This window comes from Coenobita brevimanus, chromosome 85 (assembly GCF_032717465.1).
Source record: "Coenobita brevimanus isolate Jiangsu-jjx chromosome 85, ASM3271746v2, whole genome shotgun sequence".
In the NCBI taxonomy this organism is placed as follows: Eukaryota; Metazoa; Arthropoda; class Malacostraca; order Decapoda; family Coenobitidae; genus Coenobita; species Coenobita brevimanus.
The window spans coordinates 12,422,141-12,442,304 of record NC_137038.1 but is presented as its reverse complement, the minus strand read 5'-3'; the positions used below and the strand labels follow the sequence as shown (position 1 = coordinate 12,442,304).

Genomic DNA, 20,164 nt, shown 5'->3' with positions numbered 1-20,164 from the left:
ACAAAAGTCATGCTAGCCAACATCTCCAATATGATTCCCTTGCTAGTTAGTGATTAGATAGCAATTGATCATTATTGCCTTTCTGAAGGTTAGCAAGGGGTTCAGAAGTGATCATGTTCCGAGAGTTGGGGGAACGCTAGGTGCTAAACTGCTAATAAGTTGTAATTTCAGACAGTACTGTTTAATGTTGCTGTTGTTTTTCCCGTTTTTCAGTAAGAGTACAGTAATATAAAACTGTTTCCTTCTGTTATATTCTTGTCTCGAATGAAACAAAATATCAGTAAGAGAAGCCAGCCAAACAAGGGTTACTGAATTTCCAAATGAGATAGACGTCAGTTACAATGACTCAAATGTCATGCTAGCCATCATCTCCAGTATGATTCCCTTACTAGTTCCTGAGTGATCATGACTGCATTTCAGAAGGTTAGCAGGGAGTTCACCAGTGATCATGTTAGCCTGCTAATGTAGTGTGTATGCTAGATGCTAAATTGCTAAACTGCCATACCGCTAAACCCCCAGACCGTCACATGGCCAGTTGTAAACAAACCCTAAATTATTTCTTGAGCCTGGGTGTTTCTAATCGTAAAATCTGAGTAGGCCTATATACACAAGTGAATGTAACTTTTTACAATAAATCAAAGGTGTTTATACTCTATAAAATACTTGACTGCCAAACAGTGAGATGATCCTCTGTATAAGTGATTCTTCTAAATGGAGCCAAGGTCTTAGTCTCGCCTCCAGGACGCAGGGGGATATTTGAAGGTGATTTTGAGACAAAAACGTGCGTCTTCCACCCCATGAAATATGGTAGTTAAATGCACTCACATTTTCCATTTCTTCATCATCCAGCCTCACTGTACATTCAGTGGCTTTATCTCTCTCAAAGACCATAACTTTACTCTTTCCTACATTCACCTTTAGAGTCCGTTTCCTACACACTCTCCCAAACTCATTCATCGTGCCTTGCAGCTCCCCTTTGTCTTCACTTAACAGTACAGTATCATCTGCAAACAACAGTACAGGAAGTTTCCAAACACTGCCCTCTCATTTGGGTCACTCCAACCTCCACTGCCCTACCTTGTATCTCTTTTATAACTTCATCCATGTACAGATTGAACAACCATGGGGACATGGCACATCTCTGTTTCAATCCAACATTCAAACAGAAAAATTCACTCAGTTCACTATCCACACGCACTGCAGCCTTAGTCCCCACATACATACAGGCATACCCCGGTTTAACGATCCAATTGGTTAAGTAAAACCCCATTGTTAGGCAGGGTATCGTATATCAGGGTACTTTTAACATGTATTTCAATGTGGACTGTTTACCAGCCTTGGGTTTCCCCCCAAACGAAGTCCAAAACCCACCCAGATGAGCCCAAAAACAGGTTTAAAGGCAATCTAAATGGCCTAATAGCTGTCAAGGAAGCTAACCCAAGCCTAACCTGTAAATAACTCACTGAAAGCAACACATAAAACCTGAAAATCATATGGAATAGGTTAGAGAATATCAAACACCTCTCATCACTTATGTCTTGTAAGTCCATGTCCAGTCTTGGTCAACATCCTCGCTGTACCCCCTGAGGCTAGGGGACATGTGGTGTTCCCCAACACTCAGAGTTCCTCCTCAAACCCCTCAAACCCTATCTCCAGGGGAGGGTTAGAGGGGGTTGGCGGTGGAGTGCGATGCGATGACTCAGGTGGAGACGATGAGGTGCGATGCGATGGCTCTGGAGGTGGCGATGGAGTGCGATGCGATGATAGAGGAGGTGGTGTGGGAGACAGCTGTAATGTCCGGTGTTGTTGCAAGGGAGACCGCTGCAATGAATGATGATGTAGCGATGGAGTCAGTTGCGGTGGTTTTCGTTGTGGCGAGGGAGACAGAGACAGTGGTTGAAGTGGTGTGGGAGGTGAAAGGTGGGACGAGAAAGGCAGCGATGGAGTGGCAGAGTGCCTTAGGGGAGACACAGGTGACATGGGAGACAGCAATCAGCTAGAGGTTAGGTCCAGCACAACGGGTCGAGCATGTCCTCAGTGGGAGGTGTCTCTCGGTGTTTCTCTGCTGGTTGAAGGTTGGGGAGATGCTCTGCTGGTTGAAGGCTGGGGAGATGCTCTGCTCATTGAGGGTTGGGGAGATCCTGTGGGACTTGCTGGCCTGGTGGGGGCCTGCTTAAAGAAGGCTGTGATCGTTGTCTGCCTGGCTTCCCTCTTCTTCTCCAGGATCGTCCTGTACACTTTCATACCCTCCTCGAGCCGATTAGCTGCGTCCCTGCTTCGTTCCGGGAAGGGGTTGTGTGTTTTCATAAGGTCTGTAATCTTGTCCAGCTTCTTTATCATCTCCCTCAGGATCTTGATGTTGAGAGCTCGGACCTCAGGCACAACCTCCTCCTCCTCTGCCTCCTGGTGCGCTTGCTCGATCTCCATATTGCGGAGCTCCTCGTTGCTGAGCTCCTCCCTGTGGCTCTCGAGAACCTCCTTCACATCATCCTCGTTGACCTCCCCGAAGCCCACCTTGTGCAACAACTCGACATTGTCCTGCTGCACACGCTGGACAGGCAGAGGTTGCACGCCCTCAGGGAAGCCGGTGAAGGAGTGCACACACTCTGGCCACAGCTTCCGCCACACACCATTCATCGTTGCCTGGCTCACTTTGTCCCATGCTGCAGTTATATTCTCCAGGGTGTGATATATGTTGTACCCTCTCCAAAACTGGTGTACAGTTGTTCTGTCATCACTGTCACAGGCCCGTACCAAATGCTTCATTGTGCAGCAGAGGTAGTAGGCCTTAAAGGCAGCAATCACCCCTTGATCCATTGGCTGCAACAAAGATGTGGTGTTGGGGGGTAGGAACACCACCTCAATATTGCTGGCCCATTCCTTCATTGCGGGTGGGTGGCTAGGCACGTTATCCACCACCAGGTGAAATCTGTGTGCCAGATTTTCACGAGACACATACCTCTTCAGCACACGAGAGAGGTACGAGTGAAAATATGACAAACAGATATCTGATGTCAACCAAGCCTTCTTGTTTGACTTCCAGATAACCCCAAGGTTCTCCTTAACATACCCCACCAGAGCCCTGGGGTTCTCCGAGTGGTAGACTAGGAGTGGCTTTCAACTCGAGGTCACCCTCAGCATTGCCCCCCAGCAGCAGTGTCAGCCAGTCCTTCAAGGGCTCGAATCCTGGCGTAGACCTTTCCTCCGTTACAAGATATGTCTTGGAGGACACTCTCTTCCAAAAGAGCCCAGTCTCGTCAAAATTCAGCACCTGCTTCGCACTATAGCCACCCTCCGCAATAATGCGTTTCACCTCATCAGGAAACGCTGCTGCTGCCACCGTATCTGCAATCTCTGCCTCACCGCACATCTTCACATGGTGGAGATTTGCCCGCCTCTTAAACTGGTCAAACCACCCATGGCTAGTCTTAAAGGTCTCAGTTTCATCAAGCTCACGCCTTACCTTGAGCTCGTCCCAGAGCGAGAGAGCCTTAGTGCAAATAATAGCTTGGCTCCTGGGTGCCTTGGGCCAGTTCTGATCTTCCACCCACGTGTGGAGCATCTGCTTCAGCTCCTCCATCGCAGGCTCTCGCTGACGGGTGATACAGGAGGAGGATAAGGTTGCAACCTCCCCAGCAGCAGCCGTAAAGGCCTCCTTCGTGATGATGGTGGAGACAGTCGACTGGGCCAGGTGGAGAGCCAAGGCGATAGAGCACACACCTTCGCCTTTGTCGTGCTGCTTAAGGATTTCCAATTTCACCTCCAGTGACACAGTCTTTCAGACACGCTTCACGGGAACATCACCAGCACCACCACTAGCAGGACGCTTACCACCATGACTAGGGCCACCACTAGCCCCGCCACGTGAAGCACTCTTACCAAACATGATCACACTTATTTTGGCTAAAATTCACACAGTATCACACCACACACATGATTAGAATCACTGCTCTGCTCATGGCACTGCTCGAACACAGTTACGATGCGCTACGATAGCAACTTGGTTAATGTTGGTGGTGCAATACGATACGTGGTGGGCGAGCGTAAGGGAGATCCTCACTCTGAGATGGCCGGTACGAGAAGAGCGATATGGGTGAGCGATGGGTATGGGGCCTGCGTGAGGATTTCTGGGCATCTTGGGAGGCGGATGGGCTCAGCTGGCCGTGGGAACGCGTGCAGTTCAAAATTTCGGCCCGTTGTCTGTGGGTGCAACATCAGAGGGACCATCATTAAACCGGGGCTCACCCATAGGGTATCGGTGCCTGGTGCAATATGTACCCCCATCGCTAAGCCAAGGTATCGAATCTAGGAGTATCGTATATCGGGGCATTACTGTACTCTCCACGGCATTCAACAACTCATTTACTGTATACCTGTATATTCTTAATACTTTCCACATTCTTTGTTTAACCACCCTGTAATGTGCTTTCTTCAGATCCATGAGGGCCACGTACAACTTCTTTCCCTTCTCTGGAAACTTTTCCTGTAACCCCTAATGTGCGGACAATGGACAGCTGACCTCTCCCGGGTGGCGGGGTTCGATCGCGGTCTGAGTACCTGTAGGAAAATATTAGCCAAATATCAGGGATTAACCCTAGAACATTATACTTGGTATGGCAGATAGTACTTACATTCAGCTTTCTCCAGGGACAGGTGTTGAGCCTTCGTGGACTACCCAAGGACTTGTGGAGACTTGCAAAGTTGGGTAACAAAATCTTCACTTTCACACCTCCAGCAACCCAGTTTCTCATCTACCACAGACTCATTCTGTCACAGTAAACTTTATACTACATCGTACAGGTAGTTTGGAATCCGTATTTGTACAATAAGCACTGAAAATAAGGCTAAAATCAACGAAGCGTACGGCCGACATGCAGGGCGGCGGCAGTCTTCCCGTCACTCAACAAACATTTCCATTTTCACAGCTAAAAACACGTATACCTGTACTACATTATTTTCAATCATATTACTTCCCAAAAGATCACCGCAGCGCGCTTTTTATTCTGCCTTACGCCCGTCACTTTATTCTCGTTGCTGTCGGCCGCTCGCACTAACTCGGAAGAGCTAGAACTCGCCATAATGTCACTTTGAAAGCCTGCGGTAAACTGACGCTAAACAGGGGCAAACCGTGCGAAAAAAAAGCTAGTGTGACAACTGGGGAAACAAGTGTTTCCTATTAGCATAAACTGCTTGTGAGAGAAGAGCGCAGATTTACAGTTCCGAGCAGTCAGAGCGCTGCCATGTATCACAGCCAGGCTGGCCAGGCTGTGGTAGGGGGTGGAGGGGGAAAAAATGCGATACTTGGCAACAATGGAGGTCAGTAGTACAAAGGTAAAGTATGCTTATTATAGCTAAAGGGTGGTGGTACTGATAGACAATACCAGCTGGAACATCCTTGCCCGCTTTTATTCAAAATTAACTCGAATCGCAAATGCGATGATCCGCCGTTATGTCCTTTTTGGCGAGCGTCGCAAACGCGACGACCCGCGTTTTAGGGGTTAAAGACTTAAGAATGAATATTTGATCTATGCAACCTCTTCCCTTCCTAAAACTTCCCAATTCTTCTCTGACTAATTCTGCTGTTATTTCTTTAACTCTGTCAATAAGTATCATACCATGTACTTTTCCTGTCACACTGAGAAGACAAATGCCCCTATGATTACCACACATTTCATTTTCCCCTTTTATTTTGTACAGGAGAATGATTATGCCTGACTTCCAATCCTCCGGAACTCTACCTTCCTCCCATGCCAATTTGCGCATCTGCCATATCCATTTGACGACTATCTTTCCCCCATCCCTCAGTATTTCACCACACACTCCATAAATTCCTGGAGCTTTCCCCATTTTGACTTTCTTCATTACTTCCACTACTTCCGTCCTACTGCTTTCTTCCACAATTCTCATCTCCCTCCTTCTCCCAGCCATTCCTCAGCTACTTTTACTCACATGTACTTTAATTCTCTGTGTTCAACAATTCCTTGAAGTGTTCTCTCCATCTGCTCACTTTTTCTCCCTTCTCAGCTAGTAATCTACCATTTTTATCTTTCACCCCCCAACTTACATCTTTATCACCCTGTCTGATTAACTTTGCCTTCTTCCAGAACATTTTCTTACAGCCTCTATTTTACACTGAAATTCCTTCCAGATTCCTCATGCACTCTCTTCTCACTCTGTCTTAATGATCTTTTCACCTCTCTCATCCTCTTTACTTATAACTCTCTTTTTATACAGTGTTACATTTTATACCCAACGTTGCTTAACTTCGCTGATTGGACAGGAAGCGGTGTACTCAACTTGGTATGGCCGTTGGCAACGTTGGGTCTGGTTAGTACTTGGATGGGTGACTGCCTGGGAACACCAGATGCTGTTGGCATCCCTACGTGTCAAGTGGGGTTGGTGGAGGATTAGTGCCCCTCCCTGTAAAACAGTTAACTTTAAGCCCTTGGCCACCCCGTTTGGGATACATGGCGTCTGGCAATGAATGAATGAAAAACATTTTATACAATAACATTAAAAATTATTGAAAGAAAAACACTGAGTGAATGGTTGTGCTGGTACGAGCTTTGTATATTCTGTGTATCATTTTAGTGAGAATGTATAAAACACCTCTGTCCCAATCTAATCTGCTACAAAACATCACGTGAATAGCAATGTTTTATATCACACGTTTTATTGGTGGTGGCTACCATCATCCACTCATTTGATGTAGTGCTGCCTACTTCTTCCTTCACCTTTACCATTCTTTTTTTTGTCTGCTCTTCTTTCTTCCTATTTCTCCCAGCTTTCTTGTCACGTTTTATTACTTGTCTTTGCACTGAGTGACAAGCCTGATGGTTTCCTGTAAGCCAGGAAGCCATTTACGTTTCTGGACGGTAACCATATAACCAACCCATTCATGTTTCCTGCATGTCAACAAGTGGGTTGGCAGAGGATTAGTGCCCCTCCCTGTAAAACAACTAACTCAAAGACAAATGGCCATCCCTCACGGGATTATGGCATCAGGCTATCGATAGACAGATAGACAGACCATACTGTAAACATGGATGCCAGAACCTGTTTGTAGGCAATATTTATGAATTCTTTATCTGCATTTATTACTGATTAACAAGTGAAATGTTAATGAAAAATTAGTGTGCATACAGGTGAAATGTACTTACACCTAGAACAACCCTAGATTAACTACAGTAAGTCAGTCAGGGGCTGGAAGGGAAAAATATGAAATTGACAAAAAGGAGGCATTATCAAAACCAGGCATTATGGGTTGTGACTTAACCATAAGCTCAGCATTGTTTGGTACTTTTCAGTCCTTTACCTAATAACATTTGCCTGTAACTTTGAGTTGGATTAGAAGCTGCTCCTTAGTTGTTATGATGCCAGTCAATGAACCTTAATTTTTCTGTTTTTTGCCTCTATTGTCACTTTTGGTGGATTTGTTGGTGAGCTTGCAGACTATAAACATCAGCTTTAGCTGTAGGAGTTAGCTACCATATTACTAAAATGACAACTGTGAAACTTAATTGTTTGGATTTGGATCAGTCCTAACCTTTTTGTCGATGGATGAGGTTGATAACACGTACTGCATGAACTGTCTGGAAGTTGCCCCAGGTCCATCAGGAGTGTCATTCATCTGTCATCTGTCACAAGAATGAGAGATACAGTAGGGAAAGTAAAGGAATGGAAAGAGGTTCCATAAAAGTAAGGTTTGTCGAATACTTTTTTACAGTACTGTACAGTAGTTGCACGCAAAACAAATACTGTAGCAGCTGTGCGGTATGTCTTATCGTATATATGTTATTAAATTATTCTTATGCTTAGTGCTTTTTTAGGTGTGAAAAAATATGTAACTAAATTTCTTTGGGAGTGTAAATGCCCATAATAAATAGGAAGTAGTTACAGTATTGCATTTTGTCTTTGGCTTTGACTGCTGGAAAAAAAAAAAAAAATGTTTAGAAAGTCTATAGGGGTAAGTCTGCATTATTTGCATGAATCATAATTCTGTTATGATATTGAGATCATTGGGAGATTTGTGTTTATGCCACCAAGGAAGCTGTGAATGCTTAGAGGCTAAGTCCAGCTTGGGTAGGTATGGGGGTTAGGACTGGGTTCACTATTCTCAGAGTTACAGTTTGACTTGATTAAGTTAGGCTTAGAAATGTCTTTTATATTATTTTTTAATTTATCTTCTTACAAATTCAAAAGATAGAGCCATATTCTGATGAATTAACTGAAATAATTACTTGTCATTAACTTGGTGATGTGTGAGATGCAACTTTCCAAGAGTTTGTCTGGAAAGTTTTCCTCTTGCATGCCTGAAATCCCAATTTCACAAAATGTGATTGCCCTTGTTTTGTATGACTATAATGTCTTTATTTGATTTGATTTGATTTGGTTTTTTTACATTGCAATATCCACCAAAATTTTTTATTTTTTTTTCCTTGCAGCTGAACAGAGGTCACTAGTACAGGATGTTGATAAACTGGTTGAGGAGGCAAAGGAGTTGGTAAGTTTATTTATTTAATTTGAATTATTACTTGTCCACTTAGGTAGTGTGTTTATCTTTTCATGGATGTAATTTAGTTGCTATTCATACCTTTTTTCTAACTTTTCCTGGGTAAATGTGGTCTAAGACTGGGCTGAAGGCAACTGATACTTTTTCACACTATATAGTGGAGGAGCCTCCAGTGGTTGGGTTGATAGTGTATTTATTTGCCGGTCACCTAGACCGCCTGGAGTAGTTATTTGTGAGAGTACGTTATGATAATGTATGTGTGTACAGTACAATCCCAGTTAATTGCGAAGCTTGGGGAATTTACCTTCCCAGTTACTGATTTTTCCCACACATTTGATATTATACTCATATACTGGTACATAGGCAATATCATTGCAGCACAGTATATACAGTACCACTCAAATCCAGGACCACACTAAAATTTTCCATTTGAAACAGCCTCTTAAACACACCCCATAGACATAACACACGTGATTGCAGTGTCGTGCAGTAGTGCAAAATGCACATGATAAATCCATTTAGTTAAATATTGTTCATTATCTTATTCATGAAACAGAAAAATAAATAAATCTTGAACATTATTGGTGAACTGTTGACTTGAAAAGAAGTGTTGTACAGTAGAATTCCTAGCGTCACTAACTCCAGAGTTGCGAGTGATCGTCACCTAGTTTAATATGGAAGTCGGGCTTCCCCTGCGGAGACCAGAAGTCGCATACTGTATTTTCTAAAATCTCTCCTGTGATAGTTATTAATACACTGTGAGTAGCTCTTTATGATATTCTTCAGTAGCTGTACTGATTTCCTAGATATGCTTTAGTGTGATAAATGCAGTAAAACAGTTACTAGAAGCAATACAAGCACAGCAGGTACGAGTGTTCATCACATATATACAAGTCTTTAACTGCACCTTTGGTTTGAAATCCATTTAATTTAGTTTTCTAAAAGAACAGTGCTTCATCTGAAAAATGCTGAAGAAATTATGCAAAAGTTTTCATATGAAAATTGTACATTGTTTAAAGCTGAAATCGTGCGGAGACGAGACCATCAACCGAAATCAAGCAGTGGTGACGACAACAAAGTACTGCTTGCAGTAGAAAGAAAACATAGGACTTCATTTTCTTTAATTCATTTTATGGGATACTAAGTTAATTTGTAACAGCTGAGTTTGTGATTTGAAAGTAACATAAAGGATCACTTAGAATTTTCAAAATACACCAAGCCCTCGTTTTTCAACCAATCATTTTTCAGCAGTTCGTTGTTTCAACATTTATAAGTCAATATCCTTTTTTGTTGTTCGACATGGTTATCCCCGCCATTTTGACAGTTCAAACCACGTGCCACCAGACAGATTGACTGAAGTGCCTCAGTCTTCTGCTCTCTGCCCTGCTGATTGGTTGCCTCTTCATCCATCTGCATTTGTTTGATCACGTGGAATACTAAAGCACCAGCATGGCTCTACCCAAGACCCCTGCTACTCCCCCTGTGAAGCACAGTCATGTGCGCACCAATCTGATTGAGTGTTTCGCCATTGAGTGGTTGGGTGACGATTGTGCCAATGATTAATGAACATCCTTAACGCATGATACTGTTTTGGTGCCAGTTTTACGTAATGCACATCTTAGTTTGCACTAGGTTAGGTAGGTTATGATCATTGGGAGGTCTTGGTGGCAAAGCCCTGAGTTAGGTTTCAGCACTTCCAGTTAGGCTTCCATTGCTATTTTCTGGTTTTAAATTGTATATATTTGAGTTTGTTTTGGTGTGGTGATGTCATGTCCAGTTGGCAGGATCAGCAGTAAACATGCTATCAGAGGCGTTCGGGTGGTTTCAGTGATATTGCTAAGTAGGTATATTTTGTTTGTTCTCCAATATTTTTTTGATCAAAAAGCAAATGTCAGTCGTCTGTGATGTATGTTTTACTAAAATAATTTTCCTTGAGAATGTTGGTCTATAGGAAAACAGCTCAAATCCCTGTGTCACTTTTGGTATTTATTCCATCTTTATTGAATATTTTTTGAAGGCGGTCAGGAACCTAACCCCCCTATTTCTTAGCAGTTGAAATGGAAAAATAGGTCCGTTTGCAACCAATTCATTATTCAACCACTTTTTATGGAACGCATCCCTGTCGAATATTGGGGGAGAGGTGTATACAATATTACATACTTATTTGGAAAGAAAGAAAGAAAGAAAAAAAAAAAGCCAGATTACAAGAGAAAGCCAACCAGTTATTTTTTAGAGGCAATCACTTAAAAAAAGAAGCCTAATGTGAAGAATTTGGCTTAACAATAGCCAACCTGGCAACCCTGGTCCATTGGGGCAGAAGTCACACAAGAGTTTCTGTTTATGGCTAGAACGTTTGATCTTGAGCCGTGTCATGCCAGTATTTTGTATCAAAGGATCATTACATGTTTCTCATAAGCCTAATTAATTTTGTTTTGCAGGACTGATACATGAAATGGATGAGAAATAAAAGCTTATCGATATTTATGGAAGGGAAGAATAATATCCGTCCCAGTACGGAGACAGTTGACTCAGACCATCAGTTTTTGCTTCTTTTGACTATATTACAGTCTCTCTTCCTTATAGCAGTGAGTAAAAATGTTGTTGTAATTTCTTTCTTTCTTATAGTGACACAGAGGGCACACAGAATGAATGGGGTTTAGTTGACCGACGTTTATGTAAAAAATTTAATAATCGTTGAAGAGTGGCAGTTTTTTCTTGATTAGTGACATTGGAAATTATCATGCCTCCTTTGGTTATAGTTATGTTTACGACTGCGACCTGCCAATTTATTTCTTATCTGACCGGTGTCACTCCACCCCTCACTTGCCATGCAGCTGTTTTGCAGAAAATACAATAAATATGTAGGCATTGCAAGTGCACTGATTATGTCATACAATACAAATGCTTCATTTCTGTCAGCTAGATTTTATCATTTCTGCCAATGGAAATGCATTCACCGATAATTTATAAATTTATCTTTGAATGCATTTGCACTGGCAGAAAAGATAAAATCTAGCTGATAAAATTGAATGCATTTGCTTTGATGGACAAAATTACTGAACTTTGATCCACCAGCTGAGTGGCAAGTGACGGGTGAAATGATGGTGGACAGATGAGGAAGAAATTGGTGGGCCATGGCCATAAACACAACTATGAGCAAGGAAGTTGTGATAATTCTACTGTACAACACTTCTTTCCAACTCATCAGTTCACCAATAAATGCTGAAGATTTATTTTGATAGTTCATTTTTCCATGTTTTTATGAGTAAAACAGTGAAAAATATTTAACAGAATGGACTTGCATACTGCAAGCTCCTGGGTAGTTAAAGAGTCGGTTCATTAGGTAGAAAACCATACCGGTACGTCACATTTTCATCCAATGAAGAATATACAGTGCCCTCGCATCCAGTATGGTATTTTTGTCAGACAGTACTACTGTACTGGACTAAATCTGTACTGGACAAACAACAGACCTTATGGGAAAAATAAATAATGTCAGACAGGCTTTGAAAAAGTCCCCCCAAAATTCAGCTTAACTACATTTTGACACAACTAATATTTTACCAACATTTAACCCCTAGGGTACACAATTCTCCAGCCTCGACTACCCCCCAGGATGCAAAAACAGGCCTATTTTTCGACTTTCTCAAAGGTTAAAAGTTTTATGCCTGATTTATAGAGCTTATATTTAAACACCTGAAAACGCAAACCCCACCCTCCTAGACCCAATGGTTACCGAGCTATGGCCCATCAACGGTGATAATAGTTACCCGTCATGGCCCCGGCGATAAAGAAAATACACCGCTTGCACCTGTTTTCTTCTCAGAAATACATAATAAAATCACCAAAATCATTTTTTTTTTTTTTTTTTTTTGGTGTGTATAGATGTTATAAACCATTGTAATGTGCTTAGAAAAATATAAAATGGTGACAAACTCCCGCAACAAATATGATAAATAGTAAAAATTATCCTCCCCTCCCCTCCCCTCCCCTCCCCTCCGAGCCATCAAATCAAGCTAGGGAAAATGGTCATGAACCCCCGCAATAAAAATATGATAAATAGTAAAAATTATCCTCCTCTCCTCTCCCCTTCCCATACCTCCAGTCGCCTCCCTCCCCTCCTCTCTCCTCCCCTCCCCCCTCCCCTCCCCTCCGAGCTGTCAAATCTATCTATCTATCTATATACCTAGGCTGCTTCCCCCAAAGAAAGGGAGGTAGCCGAGACAGGACGACACACTCCCCATTTACTCATCCACTCAAACACATTCATTCGCATCTTAGCCCCAAAGAGGAGAAGGGACAGATCCTCACCGCACCACACCGCACAAGGGTCAACTGCGCAGTGCAATCAGTGACATCCGCAGCAGGGCCCGACAGCAAAGCTGGTTTACCCCTGCCACATCATAATTGACCCATCCTGTTACCTGCACCTGACCTGACTAGCTGAGCAAACCAAATGCAGGAGAATATCACCTCAGGGCTGCATCATCATTTATTTATTCACAATTTCTCTCCATTTATTTCTGTCCCCCCTGTGGCGGGGGGGACACAATCTGGCCGCACTATGGAGTGGTACTACTACTCTGCGGCCACGTTGTGTTAGGAGGAATACTGCCACCGTATTCCCTGCGTGTAGTAAAAGGCGACTAAAAGGGGCAGGATGAGGGGACTAGGGACCCCCTCCTCTTTTTTAGTTCCTAAAAAGAGACAGGCCAAATCTAGCTAGGGAAAATAAAATGTCTTTTTCGAGTGGGTTTTGAATAAAGACAGTTAAAATAATTGTGGTGTGCATATCTGTATGCAAAGACACAAATAAATTACAGGTAATGATTCAAAAACACGCCATAAAGCTTAAAAAATATGCAAAATATTCGAGGCCGGTGAGGTAAAGATACTGCGTGCTAGGGGTGGGGATGGGGATGGACATGGGAGTGGGGGTGGGGGGTGGTGATGGGAGGTGGTAAGGCCAGGAGGGGGTGTATGAGGATGGAGGGATGGGAGGAGACCACCACCAGACACAAAGGAAGGGCCCCAGTGGAGTACAGGGAGATGGAGGGAGGGTAGGGGGGAAATAACCTCCTCCCAGATAACTGGGGGGTGGATCCACATGGGAGGGGCGATGCATGAGGAGGGTGTGGGAGGGGTGGTGGTGGTGGGAAGAACGATGGGAGGTAGGGTGGTAACAAGGTAGTGGGGTAGAGGGACGTGGCGAGAGGGAGGTGGAGGTACAACCCCCACCGCCTGGGTAGGGGCCTTGGTCCCCCTTTCGGTGTGTCCAACACTTAGTTCTGATTGGTTAGAAGCCATCTGCGTCACAGCTGGGGTGGAGCCAGCTGCCGCCAGTTTTTTGTGGATGTTGCACGATCGTCGTTGCTCGTCCTTTTAAGAAATTGCGCGAAAACCTTGATCAACGAGATTAGTACTTTAGGGGTTAAGGTGAGTCGTGATGGGCTTGGGGGGGGGGGAAGGAGGAGAGGTTTCGGAGCCTGTAGGAGGTCCTATTGACCCCCTAGGAGGGCCTTCAGGATCCTGAGGAGGCCTTTCTCTTTCAACCTTCCTCATAAATCCCTCATAGTCAAACACTGACACATCATCGTCTTCGTCATTGGGGGAAGTGCTATACTGTACTGCAATTTGACTGACACATCACAAGTCACGAGGAAGGTGTGCTGGTCTGGCGCAGCAGTACTAGGAAAATGTTCCTCGGTGTTGGCCATCTTAGTAGTACTGGACGCAGCACATCAGTACTAAAGATGAACTCCTCGGATTTTTCCCACTTTGCGGGGCTGATCCATACTAGCTCAACAGATCCATACTACAGTACTAAATTATTTCTTTTGCCGACCGTACTGGATGAGAATAGTAGGCCTAACGCGTACTGGACGCAAGGGTACTGTACTTTTTTTTTCATTGTATAAATTCATCTGGCTTTTCATAAAAAATTCCTTGAGCTGGGTCCTTGGGACTTGATATCATAAATCTTGGAATTTCCTTCGTTAAATTGTTATCTGTGTCTTATAATGTTCTCCATTTTCAAGTCAGTTGCATTTCTCCAACTTGTTTCAAGGTAAGCACACTGCACTTAAGATTAGTTTGCCTTTTAGGCATCACAGATTGTACAAATCACTATCACGACACGACATCACAACAGAGAGTTCTTGTTTACTGACTGGCAGTGGTAAGCTAACTGGTGATTTGTGGAGGTATGAAGATTGACTGAATTAGAGGAGATGAAAGAGATGGGAAGGAGGGTTGGGAAGGGGATTAATAAGGAAATGACCTTGACTGGAAATGCTTTCACTTCACATTGCCCAACTTCACCCTGTCTCAAGTGGCACGTTACTATCCTGTGCAGGGGCAGGGATTAAAAATGGCACACGGTTATATATTTATTTATACATTTGTCAGTCTGTGAATTTTTCCTGTTGTCTGATAATTCTGGTTGTCTTGTTAATGGATAAATGGGATTGTACTGTATGTGTTGTCATGTGTTTTCATAATTTTGAAATTCCCTTGATGACATATACAAACTATCACTCGCAGATACTATGCAGCCATTCCAGTGGAACAATTTTGCACATGCATTCTTCATCCTAGACTTCAGTCCCTCACAAACACTATACCAATACATGTAGCTCTGAGTGGAGGTGGGTTGCTGTGCTGGTGACAGAAGTTGCTGTTTCTTTGTCTTACATATCATTAACCTTTTAGGGTTGTTAAATGTGTTTATTAAATCTGCCCATGTTTGTCAGGTGCATGCAAAGAATTCACAGCAGTCCCTTTATTTACCATTTTGTGGTAGAGATCTTAGTATTTTCAGTATGTTGATGAGAAAGGTACTGTTTTTTCCATTGCACAGTGATGATCATATCTTCACTGTTTTTCCTTATGAGAGCCTAAAATACTTAAAGTTGATGGCTAGGATTAAATGCACTTCATGGGTACCTGGGAGTACTTACCACAGTTTGATGGCCCTATTGTTAAAACTGAGTGAGAAGGTGTAAGCCTGCATCCCATATTACAGGATGGAGTCAACAATAATACAGAAAGGCCTGATATGGGCTATCACCATCACTTGCTGTAGAAATTGTTGTCAGAAACTAGGGGCTTTCCAGTCCTTCATGCTCCCAGTTTTACTAATATGGCCATGATAGCTCCATGTTTGACTCATCCTTGTATCTCCAGTTGGAGAGGATGGAGTTGGAGGTGCGAGACTCAGAGGCAGGACAGCGAGAACGATTGAGAGGTCGGATACGGAGCTACCAGGTGGAACTGAAGCGGCTAGAAGGGGAGTTTACGCGAGTGAAGTCCCAGGGTAGTGAAGGTGAGATCATGCAACAGCAAATTTTTGGTATAGATTACCCCTTTTTTAATTTTCTTTTTTGTTGTTAATTCCTCTGTAAATTAAAAAGTAAAGTTTCATTGCTATCCATTAAGCTGATATGCCAGTTCCCCCATTTTACAATATCAAATTTATAGAAAAGTTATGCATCATTTTGGAACACATCCAGGGACACAGCCAGAAATATAATTTGGGGGGGGGGGGAATGACTAACCATGAGAGTCACAACTCTTTCCATCATAAACCTAGCCCCCCCCCCACGCCTCACACTTAAGGACAGACTACACTATACATATTCCATAGTTAAGAGTTCTACTAAGTTGCCTGTAGATGTTTGTGCAGAAAAATTTCACAGAGAAATATGCTTTTTTTTTAATCATGAAAGGCTTCGTCCACCTCTTGCATTGTAAAAAGTACAGTTCCTGATAATAAGACAGATCCACCAATGATACACTGCCGAAAATCATTATCAGTATACAGTGTATCATCACAAACTGGCCAGTTGCATTTCTCATTTCCTCTGTAGGGTTCCCGTACGTCCTGATTTTCCTGGACATGTCCTGCATTCAGGTGTCAAAATCTTTGTCTGGGAAGAATTTTGAAAATTCTCCAAAAGTCTGGAATTTCAGCATCCATCACTTTTTCTAAAAAAATTTAATATTCCATTACACTCTAATGACGAGAGAGAGAGAGGCCTTCGTTGTTTTCTTCAACTGTTAAGTGTTGCCAACTTGGCTGGTTTACTGCTAGCAACTAGCTAAAATGTCCTACCTTTTCCTGTTGTTCAGCCACAAGCTTTTTTTTTTAAATTTAATTCCTTCCATAGCGCCATTATAGCCATAAAATACATGGTAATTGCACACAATTATTGGCATAGTTTTAATTTTTACACAGTAGCATTTGTTATTCTTATGATCTTATCCTGCATCTAAGGCACTTTAGCATTTTTCAGTCATCATAGCCAGTTCTGTACTTTGCCTGTTTTTCTTTTTTTTATTCCTTCCATAGCACAGTTAGTATAGCCATAAAATACATGGTAACTGCACACAATTATTGGTGTAGTTTTCATTTTTACACTGTAGCATTTGTTATTCTTATAATCTTATCTTGCATCTAAGGCACTTTAGCATTTTTCAGTCATTGTAGCCATTTCTGTACTTTGCCTGTTTTTCATTACATTGTAAAAAGATTAAAAATTATGATACAATACAGCAGTACTGGTGTGTGTGTGTGTGTGTGTGTGTGTTTGTGTATATATATATATATATATATATATATATATATATATATATAAAATATATATATATATATATTTTTATATATATATACAGTACCCTCGCGTCCAACACGCGTTAGTCCAGCACGATTCGGGTCCAGCACGGAGAGCAATTGATTAGTATTATTTAATACGATTTAATTACTGCAACACGATTGTGTTAGCATAACACGCACAGAGCTCCGAGAAGTGGGTGAAATCCGCAGACTTCACTCTAGCACGATCACCCCCGGTCCAGCACGGTCATACTGGACATTCCCATGATGATGATAGCCAATGAAAACTTCTGATCAAGTAGCCTTCCCCGCCCGCTATCGTGACGTGATTGTGATGCTGCCCAATTAAAAACGCTTCTAGTGTCACGTGATGTTTTGTTTAATTTTCTCCCGCCACAGCGCCACTCAGTCGCATAATTGCATTGGAAGGTGCTTTTTTCTTGCTGCATTTTCTGCCCTTGTTACTGCATTTTACCCTGCTCACGATGCCTAAGAAGCCTTCTGAGAACCCCAAGAAGCGTCGGCACCTCCCTCAGGCCACCAAGCTAGAAAGCATTGAGAGGAAGAAGAAAGGGGAGAGGAAAGTTGACATTGCCAAGGCCTACGACATGAATGAAGCCAGCGTGATCATAATAAAAAACTAAGACAAGATCCTGGCAGCCGAAGGCTATCACACGGCACTTCATACCAGGTTTGCCGAGGATACGATGGTAAATCAGAACAGTAACGTGGTAAAATTGCCGACGATACCACGGGCATTTGGAATTCATCTGAATGGATTCCTGCTGAGGATACGACGGGCAAAACAGTGTGACCAAAACCCAGGCGACTCGACAGAGAATGTATCGTACTACAGCATTGAACATTTAGCCTGACACTGAATACATATTAATATTTTAGAATAAATATCAATCGTTTTGAAACCCTTCTCATCGGCGTGCGTACCAGTTTATAAACAAAGTTGCTTCTCCTTATTTTCTACCGAGTCAGCGACAGCAATCACTTTCCACAGTCATGAGACGGGGCTCTGGCAACAGTGTGAGAAGCATGCACTTTGCCGAGGATTACAGTGCTAGGACAGGCAGAAGCAGGACCTTCCATGGCTGTGGACGAAGATAGTGATTCTGAGTGTGATTTAGAAGGAGTTATGAGGGAGGTTGAGGAGGAGCAACAGCCATTACCCGCTAGTGACGCCAGCAGCCATCCTCTGGGGACCCAGTAGGACTGTCTACAGCCTTGGATACCACCTTCCATTCCCAGCAAGCCCACCAACACTATCCTAAAAGGTTAGTTATCATTCATAGCACAGTACCATTTATTATAATTACAATAGTACCAATACATGTATAGGTATATGGTAGGTATTTAGGGTGACTTTTCCGAGCGTTGCTGACATAATTCATTTTTCCCCATAAGCTCTATTGTTAGTCCAACACGTTTTTGGTCCAACACGTGACCCATGCATGACAATATTACCGTGTTGGACGCGAGGGTACTGTATATATAATAAATATATATATACAGTACCCGCGCGTCCAACACACATTAGTCCAGCACGATTCACATCCAGCACAGAGAGCAAATAATTTGTATTATTTAATACAATTTAATTACTGCAACACGAGTGTGTTAGCATAACACGCACAGAGCTCCGAGAAGTGGGCGAAATCCGCAGAGTTCCCCTCTAGCACGATCACCCCCGGTCCTCGATGGTCATACTGGGCATTCCCATGATGATGATAGCCAATGAAAACTTCTGATCAAGTAGCCTTCCCCGCCCGCTATCGTGACGTGATCGTGTTGCCGCCCAATTAAAAACACTTCTGCTGTCAAGTGAAGTTTTGTTTAAATTTCTCCTGCCTCAGCGCCACTCAGTCGCATCACATTGGAAGGTGCTTTTTTCTTGCTGCATTTTCTGCCCTTGTTACTGCATTTTACCCTGCTCACAATGCCTAGGAAGCCTTCTGAGAACCCCAAGAAGCGTCGGCACCTCCCTCAGGCCACCAAGCTAGCAAGCATCGAGAGGAAGAAGAAAGGGGAGAGGAAATCTGACATTGCCAAGGCCTACGACATGAACCAACGTGAGGACCATAATAAAAATCCAAGACAAGATCCTGGCAGCCGAAGGCTATCACACGGCACTTCATACCAGGTTTGCCGAGGATACGATGGTAAATCGGAACGGTAACGTGATAAAATTGCCGACGATACCACGGGCATTTGTAATTTATGTGGATGGATTCCTGCAGAAGATACGACGGACAAAACAGTGTGACCAAAACCCAGACGACTCGACAGAGAATGTATCGTACTACAGCATTGAACATTTAGCCTGACACTGAATATATATTAATATTTTAGAATAAATATCAATCGTTTTGAAACCCTTCTCATCGGCGTGTGTACCAGTTTATAAACAAAGTTGCTTCTCCTTATTCTCTACCGAGTCAGCAACAGCGATCACTTTCCACAGTCACGAGACGGGGCTCTTGCAACAGTGTGAGAAGCATGTTTGCAGAGGATTACAGAATGCTAGGACAGGCAGAAACAGAACCATCCATGGCTGTGGACGAAGATAGTGATTCTGAGTGTGATTTCGAAGGATTTATGAGGGAGGTTGAGGAGGAGCAACAGCCATTACCCGCTAGTGACGCCAGCAGCCATCCTCCGGGGACCCAGTAGGACTACCAACAGCCTTGGATACCACCTTCCATTCCCAGCAAGCCCACCAACACTATCCTAAAAGGTTAGTTATCATTCATAGCACAGTACCATTTATTATAATTACAGTAGTACCAGTATATGTATAGGTATATGGTAGGTCTTTAGGGTGACTTTTCCGAGGGTTGCTGACATAATTCATTTTTCCCCATAAGCTCTATTGTTAGTCCAACACGTTTTTGGTCCAACACTTGACCCATGCATGACAATATTACCGTGCTGGATGCGAGGGTACTGTATATATATATATATATATATATATATATATATATATATATGCGTATATATATATATATATATATATATATATATATATA

The 20,164-nt window shown here is 42.9% G+C and overlaps 1 protein-coding gene across 1 annotated transcript in view; it reads left to right on the top strand.

Moving 5' to 3' along the window:
• Positions 1 to 20,164, top strand: part of Vti1a (Vesicle transport through interaction with t-SNAREs 1a) — a 175,624-nt gene that overhangs the window by 94,197 nt on the left and 61,263 nt on the right. The window contains exons 2-3 of the mRNA XM_080280631.1: positions 8,445 to 8,503; positions 15,698 to 15,836. Coding sequence (XP_080136757.1) covers positions 8,445 to 8,503; positions 15,698 to 15,836 — 198 coding nt within the window. The remainder of the gene's footprint in view (positions 1 to 8,444; positions 8,504 to 15,697; positions 15,837 to 20,164) is intronic.